At 55.1% G+C, this 8,878-nt stretch overlaps 1 protein-coding gene across 2 annotated transcripts in view; it reads right to left on the bottom strand.

Annotated features, from left to right (window-relative positions):
* Positions 1 to 2,953: 2,953 nt before the first annotated feature.
* MFGE8 (milk fat globule-EGF factor 8 protein) overlaps positions 2,954 to 8,878 on the bottom strand; it is a 14,200-nt gene continuing 8,275 nt past the window's right edge. Inside the window, exons 6-9 of one of the 2 annotated variants that reach the window (XM_008070614.1) lie at positions 6,804 to 6,988; positions 3,866 to 4,021; positions 3,575 to 3,751; positions 2,954 to 3,279 (exon numbers count right to left, since the gene is read on the bottom strand). In XM_008070614.1, coding sequence (XP_008068805.1) covers positions 3,614 to 3,751; positions 3,866 to 4,021; positions 6,804 to 6,988 — 479 coding nt within the window. In that variant the 3' untranslated portion in view covers positions 2,954 to 3,279; positions 3,575 to 3,613. Of the gene's footprint in view, positions 3,752 to 3,865; positions 4,022 to 6,803; positions 6,989 to 8,878 lie in introns of both variants that reach the window. The other variant, XM_008070613.1, reaches the window with a different exon arrangement.

Consider the following 8,878-nt stretch of genomic DNA (forward strand, 5'->3'; position numbering starts at 1 on the left):
GTCCCGCGCCGGCGATCCGAACCCATCTCAGCCCAGCCGGGGCCTCCGCGGTGCCCAGCTCGCTCCCTTGCCCCCTTCCCGGAAGAGGGTCCCGCAGAAGACCCAGAGCAACCCGGTCAGCACAGGGCCCCAGGAGCGCAGCAACCCCCCGACCACGCACCAGGCAGCTCCTCCACAGCCGGCGGCTTAGGAAATCTTGAATGGCCAGAAAGGAAGCGGCAGCCGACAGCCTGCACGCCCGCGCTCGACTAGACCTGCTCCTCAAAGGAGCACGCCTCCTTTCCCTCCCAAAGGGAGGAGTCGGGGCAGACTGGAGCAGACTCCTGACTCTCCTGGGGGACCGCCTGGGCACCACTCCCAAACCGCGGAGCTGCTGGCCCAGCTGGCCAAAAACAGTGGGACTAAGCCGGTGAACCCCCACTTGGGCACTCTGCAAGTAACTATGGCTGCTCCCCACCGCTGGGACAGGAAGGGGTGTAAGTTCTGTATACTGTCCCTTCTCCCAAGAAAGCGAAACTCCTGCCCCTGAGTTTAGCTCTCTTGACACTGCGAGATTCTTAGCTCAGGGTCAGGAACATGGTAGAAGCTGTCCCTTGTGTGTGGGCTTGACTGAGTAACCCAGCACAGGATGGGGTGCTCCCAGCAGCCTGCAGGGGTTACTAGGCTCCTGACTGGTCCAACAGGAATGGGTCATCCCTTAAGAATCCTGCCATCTATCAGCACTGTCATCCAGGCAGCCCCTCTCGGGATACCTCTGTTCAGACAGGATGCTTCTTTCTTGGCCAGACTGATGCTGGGGAGGTGTGGGTGAGGGGTGGTTTTTCCTCAGCAGCAAAGACTAAGGAGGTTCTTCAGTTTGGGCTGAGAAGGTCCTGGGGTCAGAGGGCCCTGGGGTCACAAAGCCCAGAGGGTCTTCCTAAACACATCTCAAGATGGTCGTGTGTGTGTGTGTGTGTGTGTGTGAGAGAGAGAGAGAGAGAGAGAGAGAGAGACAGCCAGGAGCAAATGAGAGCACAAATAACTCTGGATACAGTGAAGTTTCCTCTGCAGGGAAGAGAGACATATCCAACCACACAGGAAAGTTGGGAAATACACAGGGCACAGGTACCCACTTGAAAACTCTTGCAAACTTCTCCAACGACGATAGACAGATTCTCCAAGGCCACTGACTTCACATGGGTGCCTGTGTGCATTCTTTTTTAGTGCCCATGAGGCCATCAGTTCAGCCTTACTACATCCATTTCACAGATGAACTGAGGCCCAGAGAGGTTGAATAAATTGCCCAAGGTCACCTAGAGCCAGGATTTGAACTGAGGTTGTCTGACTGGGGGCTTTAAACTTCTTCACTCACCATACTTAAACCAGGAATGGAAAAAGGAGTCGACTCCTGGGAGAGGCAGGGTCAATGGGTCCCAGTGCTGACAGCTACGAGTGTAGAGAGGGGGTGGACAGCAGGTAGACAGCAGGGAGGGTCAGTTTTGTTACAGTAAGGCTTAACATGTCAGCCAGGGGTAGGGGGTGGCCAGCAGGTGGAATCTCAATGCTGGCTCTCTGGCCTGCAGTCAGGGAAAAAAAAAAGTGAATTCACAGAGGTGATGGTAAAAGCCACATAAGTGGAGAAGACTGCCCAGCAAGAAGAGCCAAGGAATGGAGTCAGGATTGAGAGGACTCTGATCCAGGCTCCCAGGTGCGGGGGACTTTCAGAAGACTATGGCCAACCCACCCAAGGCCACACAGATGAGAAGGGACTGAGAGGTGGCTTAGGCAATCCCAGACTCACATCAGGTGTCCTGGGCCAGGTGGGGGCCTGGTGACCACTGTCCACCCACCTGCCAAGCAGCCAGTGAAACTGGCCCACAGGAGACAAGATACAGCAAACAGGCAGGGTCCCAGATGGGAGCAAAGCTGTTTCCCCTTCTGCAAACCTCCAGTTAGATACTGGGAAGGCTGTCTCCAGGAGAGGCCAGGACGAGGGTTCAGGGTCGGGGAAATGCTCCCAGGAGGGGGTCCTGAGGCCAGCCACCACCAGAAAGATGTCACTCCAAACCCCACCCCCACAGCACCACAGAGGGCTTACAGAGGGAGTGGGCTGAGAGGCCTCAGGGGTTGGGAGTCCCACATCCCCTATTCTGAGCCTTTGATTCTGTGTCCCTGCCAGCCAAGAAGCCCCCAGCAACAGCTCTCAGGAAGGAGTCACTTCCAGACCAGGTTTCACTGATCTGGTTCCAGCAAAGCCACGCCTCACTCTGGCAGCCTCCTGGCCAGACCTCCTGCTGCCCAGAAGCCAGCCCCTCCCGCCTGTGCAGCTCCCAAATTTGGTGAAAATTCATCTTGGAAACTAAGGTGTTGTTTCCTTTCCAAGCCAGTCGGTCCCTCCTCTGCCTGCAACCCCTGTTCCCAGATCACTAGCCTGCACTGACTATATTGCAGCCCCCCTCCCCACCACTTCTTGATGCCACTCCCCATGGGGGAGGGCAAAGGGTACCTCTGGAGCGTTCCTCCAGCCCTGTAGTGCATGTGCCCGTGGCAAGTGCTGGGCCAGGGGGCCTCGTGCCCACTTGGCAGAGCCCTGGCCCCCTCCTCCCATCCCACACTGTACCCCACCCCAAGACCTCCAGAGCTCTGAAAGCAGCCCAGGCTCACAGGGTTTCTAATAGCTTCTCCAGCCCACTACGCCAGCTGCAGACAAACGGAAAATCACCAAAGGGGAAACCTTCCAGGAAGGGAGCCAAAACAGTCATGGAGACCGCCTCTGTGCCCGGCGCGCTGGGCCCCAGGGCCAGAGGGGATGGAAGTTGAGTCAGGCTGGAAGTCTGACCCCTCCCCCGATTGTCTTCCTCCTCCTGCTGTAGTGGGGTGGGTGTCACAAGAATGCCAGGGTAAGGGAGGACCGAGGGTAGAGGCTGGGCAATAAATCCCGTTCTGAGGGAGCAATGATCAACAACAGCAAGAGTCCCAGTGAAGAATATAAATATATTTAGAAGCTGCCTGTGTACTGTGGGGTGAAGAGCCAGCACAGAGGGCCCCCCGTGCCCACCCAGCCAACCCCTCTCCTTCCCCAGTCTTTCTCTAGACCTGCCCAGCCCCCTTCTGTCTTACTAGGCTTCAGGACAAAGGTCAAGAGAGGTCTCCAGGGAGATAAGAGGAGTGCCAGGGGGTCAGGAAGCAGCAGGAACAGTGGCAGCATGGTACCCCAGGGCTGATGGACAGGAAGCTGTATCTCCAGCCTGGCGCCATGGGCTTCCTCGGGGATGTGGGAATGTGCTGTGTGGAGAGGAGCTGGGGAAGATACAGGCACTTCTAGAGCTACCCCAAGCTTGGAGTCAGAGGTCCAGAGAGATGCAGGGAACCCACACACCCTTTCCCATCCATCCCAGACCTACCCCACTCCCTCAGTGCCTAGGAAAATGGGGCGATGCAAGGGCCCGGCGCCAGGGGCCTGTGAGAGGTGGAGGTGAGGATGTGGGAGGGAGAGGCGACTGCCTGGTGGCCCTGCCTCTAAAACCCCCTCACCCTCCCCGCCCTCCATCAGAGCCGTTACAATCAGGGAGGGCTGAGGAGGCAGCAGGCTCACAGAAGGCAGGAGGACCAGGGAGGGAGGGGCAGGTGGCCACTAGCAGCCCAGCAGCTCCAGACGCAGGGTGATGCGGTTGTGCCAGGCCACGGGCAGGATCCGCACGTAGCGAGCCTGGATGGGCGTCTCGAACACGTTCTTCTTGTAGGAGTTGTTGTCCGAGTTGCCGCGGAAGATCTAGAGGCAGAGGGGGTGTCAGGAGGGCCCCGGAGCCAGCCCCCTCCCCTCGGAGCCCCAGGCCAGACTACCAGGGAAGTCGTGGCGGGGGAGAGCAGCTGGACAGACACCCACCTTGCTCTTGCCGGTCCTGGGCTCCTTGTACTCAGTCCACTGCCGGCCGTCGTTGCTGTAGGCCACCTTGTAGGATGCCACATACTGGATGTGGCCAAAGTCACGGGCCCCCTGGGTGATGACACCCGTCACCTCCCTCTGGGAGCCCAGGTCAACCTACAGAAGAAACAAACCCATTATCTTCACTTAGACCATCTCCAGCGAGGTGCAAAGAGGCAGATGCACTGCGGCACGAATTCTAGTTTTGGAAGAAGCTACTTTACTTGGCTGAACCTCGGTTTCCTCAGCTGTGAATGAGCATGCCACACATGGTGCTACGTACTTCACTGTGATAAAGTTCGTATTTCAGAGTCTGGTCCCTGGTCAACTCTACGCCAAGCCCTGCCTTGCACCTGCACTAGGGTGTGATGGTGCACCAGGAAACTACCACCCTCCCCACAGAGAGATCACTGTGCTGGGAGCAGCTGTCCCTTGCCTCCAGAACAGAGGAGGTCTAAGGCAGGCTGAAGTCAGAGGCAACTGTGCAGAGGACACCAATTCTGCACCATAGGCTCAAGGCAGACCTGGGCCATCTGCTTCCAGAAGAGTCTAGCCTTCACTCTGAGCCTCCCCGAGAAGGAGCAGTCACAGCCTAGAGGAGAAAGAATGGCCCTAGAGGCCCCTGCAGGGCTGCCCACAGCTTTCCATTGGTCCTGAGGGAGTCCAGAGACAGGCAGCTTCTCATGGACCCCCAACTCCACAGCATGCTTTGAAGGGCCCAGAGACAGACCTCCTGCCTCCAAGCCCTGACATCCCAGGGGACCAGCCATCTGCTCTGGATGGGCAGTCTCAAGATCCAGGGCACACCGGAAGAAACAAACCCATTGCCTTCATTTGGACCATCTCTAGTGAGGTGCAAAGAGGCAGGTGCACTGGGGCATCAATTCTAGTTTTGAAAGAAGCTACTTTACTTGGCCAAGCCTCGGTTTCCTCAGCTGTGAATGGGCATCATAATACCACCCACTTTGCCACACATAGTGCTAGGCACTTCACTGCGATAAAAGCTCATATTATATGTCTGTAATCCCAGCACTTTGGGAGGCGGAGGTAAGAGGATTGCCTGAACTCAGTGGTTCCAGACCAGCCTGAGCAACTTGGCGAGACCTCGTCTCTACAATAAATAAAAAAATCAGCTGGGCATGGTGGCACACACCTGTGGTTCCAGCTACTTGGAAGGCTGCGGCAGAAGGATTACATGAGCCAAGCAGGTCGAGGCTGTGGGGGCTGTGAGTATGCCAATGCACTCCAGCCTGGGCAACAGAGTGAGACTCCGACTCAAAAAAAAAAAAAAAAAAAAGATCCAGGCACAAACCTAACTCATTGCCAACCAGCAGGGGAGCCCAGGCAAATCCTCAACCTCCTAGGACTCGGTTTCCCCATCTATAAAACAAGTTCTGTTTTCTGTGACTATCTTGTGTTTCCCAGGTTTGATAAAATACAAGGGCTGTCCCATGATAGCTTCTCAGACACTCATTCACAGGACATGCACTATGCTCAAGGAGAGAGGTCCTGAGAGGCCTGGATCAGGTCTCCTTCCTCTACCCGTTCTGCGGTCTGTGGGTTGTGCCCTGTCTCTGCCCCCACACACATACACAAACTTTCTCCACCTGGGGGGCTCCACGGAGAAAGATGGGGCAGATGAAAGAAAAAGCCAAGGAAAAACAAGAACCTGGGCAACACAGCGAGTCCCCCTCTCCACAAAAAGTAAAAAACCTAGCTGGGCATGGCATTACACCGGTAGTCCCGGCTACTGGGGAGACTGAAATGGGAGGACCACTTGAGCCTGGGAGGCCGAGGCTGCAGTGAGCTAGGAGGAAGTCCCAAAAAACACCAGAATGTATTTATAAACAATTGTGTATTTATTCTTACATGTTTAAACTCCAGTCACCTTCAAAGTACTTTCTGTTTGATCCAATATACCTATTGAAATGCTTTTTCCACTGCTCACAACAGTTTTTGAACTCATTAACTGTGATGCCTTTCAGTGCTTCTGCCGTTTTTGCTTCACCTCTTCCACGACAGCAAAACATTCTTTTTTTTTTTTTTTTAAGTTGGAGTCTCACACTGTCGCCCAGGCTGGAATGCAGTGGCATGCTCACAGCCACCGCCACTTTGACTTGCTGGGCTCAGGTGATCCTTCAGCCCCAGCCTTAAAAGTAGCTGGAACCACAGGTCTGCGCCACCACACCCAGCTAATTTTTTTTTATTTATCGTAGAGACGAGGACTTGCCAAGTTGCCCAGGCTGTTCTTGAACCCCTGTACTGAGGGAATCCTCTTGCCTCTACCTCCCAAAGTTCTGGGATTACAGGCACGAGCCATCACGTGCCCGGCTAACATTTCCCTTTGAGGACTTCTTTTCATGCAGGGAAACAGAAACAAGTCACACAGAGGAGATCAAGTGAATATGGAGTGTGAGGCACCGGGGTCATGCCATTTTTGGGTCAAAAACTGCTAAACACTCAGTGCAGTGTGGGCAGGTGCGTCTTCATGGTGGAAGAACCAGTCACCTCTTTGCCACAACTCGGGATGCTTCTTCCACAATGCAGCCTTCTCACAACAAGGCTAGCTGGCACACTGAGGCCGATGGGTTCCTATAATACTTACCCAGTGGGAGAAGCCTGTATTATAAGAGGCACACCCTCCAAAACAATAATTCCAGGTTTTTTAGGTCCCCCCCCCCATCTAATCATGCCACTGCATTCCAGCCTGGGCAACAGGGCAAGACCCTGTCTCTAAAAATAAAAAATAAATAAAAACAAAGAAAAACAAGGCTTTTCAGACACTCTCCTGGAGGACAGAAGCCTGGGTTGGGAAAAGGTCAAAGATATGGCAACCCAGCCAGGACCCACCCAGCACCACCTGGACCCAGCTCTGTATCCCCAGAGGGGCCTGACCCACCTGCAGCCACTCGGAGGCGCTGTTTGTCCGGGCGGTCCATGCATTGAACTTGCCCTGCTTGTCCAGCCGTGCATAGGAGGGGTGCCAGCTGAAGGCGGGTAGGCCCCAGGTCTTGTAGGTGCTGGAGGCCGTAATCTGCCTGTCAGGGATGGCGTTGTTCTTCAGGCCCAGGTATTCGGAGCATCCTGCCAGCAAGGTGGGCTGTCACCCGGTCTGGGGTCCACAGCGCCCAGGGCTGTGAACACCAGGCCATGAAGGGGCGAGAAATCTGTGGGTCCCAGCAGCCCCTGGGACTATTCTGCTTGCTTGCTGTCTGTCCCACTAGTTCCTTAACTCACCCAGCGGGACCCAGGCTTTCACCCGCAACCCTGACTTGCCCCTCACAGATCACCCAAGACCTCTCACCCACCACCCTTCTCCCTCTGCACCAGGACAGCCCCGTTCCACCACATCCCACTTCCTTCAAGGCCTGATTTGCAAGACACCTCCTCCAAGAAGACTGCCCTGACCACTTCACTAGGGTGGCACTTCTCCCTCCTCTGGCCTCACAGCACTGCCTCCAGCGGTCCTATGGGTACAGTTGCTATCTACACCTTGTTCATGCAGTGCTTACTTCAGTCATTTAGTCTGCCACAGAAAGCAACCTTGAATGAAGCAGAAATCAGTAACCGCATCCTACAGATGAGAAAACTAAGGTTGAGAGACATTGAGCATCATGCCCAAGTCTCACACACACAAAGTCCTAACCATCACGCCACACTGTGACATCTTCTCTACCACCTGGGCCACAAAGACCTGCCTGGCGATGACCAGTGATGATCAGGAAACCATTCCTGCCCTCCAGCAGCTAGAAGGCAGAGAAATCAGAGAACTCCTGGGGCTCAGGAATATCCCTGTATCCCTTCTCCGGCAGCCCCCACCCAGTGCTTCCCAGAAGGCCTTTGCACACCCAACAGATGTCTTGGGGGTGCTGTCACACAGGCCTGTGAGGGTTGGCCTGGGGAGCTGGCCTTCTGAACTCAGCCCTGCCCCAAACACTCGGGAATGTGCTGGCTGTTTTGCACTCCCATCTGCACCTGCATGTGGTCAGAACAGGGGATGGGCAAGAGATAAAACTCCAAGAGAATAACGGGCATGTCGCCCACCTGGTGAAATCTCACTCCACAGCAGTCTGTCCCTTTAGGAGGCTAAGAGGAAGGGGCGTGGCCCAGGAGCAGGCTAAGGATGCCACTGACCTCCTGCCATCTGCCTGCAGGGTTTGCTGCCTGCCGGGGACCATCACCTCCAGATGGATGCACCAGAGAACCCCCATGCTCCCCACAGAAAGGCCAAGAAGGGAGGGCTGAGGCAGGCTGAAGCCAGGGGGCAGCTCTGCAGAGGACACCAGTTCGGCAACATGGGCTTGAGACCGACCTGCTATAGGTCATCGGCTTCCAGCAGATCCTAGCACTCATGCCGGGCTTCCCCAGGAAGTCAGCTTTCCCAGTAAAATAGCTGGGTGTAGGGCCAGTAGTAGACAAGGGCCAGGACTCTCAGCACTTTCATTCTGGAAAGTTCCTTCCCCTCTCTGAGCCTCAGTCTTCCCATGTGTAAAATGAGGTACTTCTCCCAGATCACTGGGGAATCCCCCTAATATAACAATTCTGTTTCAGGCCAGACATGGTGGCTCACGCCTGTAATCCCAGCACTTTGGGAGGCTGAGATAAGAGGCTGGCTCTCCATCACTCAAGCCTCCACCCGAAGGTCATCTCAACCCTGCATCCTTGTGCTGCCCTATTCCCTATCCCTAGTCACCCTCATCACATCCCTGTCTAGTTTTCCTTCAGAGTTCTTTCTGTGCTCAGTTCAAGACCAGCCTAGGCAACGTAGCAAGACCTTGCCTCTACAAAAAAATAAAATAATTAGCCACATGTGGTGGCACATGCCTGTAGTCCCAGCTACTCAGGAGGCTGAAGCAGAAGGCTCACCTGAGCCCAGGAGATTGAAACTGCAGTGAGCTATGATCACACCACTGTACTCCAGCCTGGGCAACAGAGTGAGAGACCTCAACTCAAAAAAAAAAAAAAAAAAAAAAA

This window comes from Carlito syrichta, unplaced genomic scaffold, assembly GCF_000164805.1.
Source record: "Carlito syrichta isolate Samal-C Ts95f unplaced genomic scaffold, Tarsius_syrichta-2.0.1 Scaffold313872, whole genome shotgun sequence".
NCBI classification, from domain to species: Eukaryota; Metazoa; Chordata; class Mammalia; order Primates; family Tarsiidae; genus Carlito; species Carlito syrichta.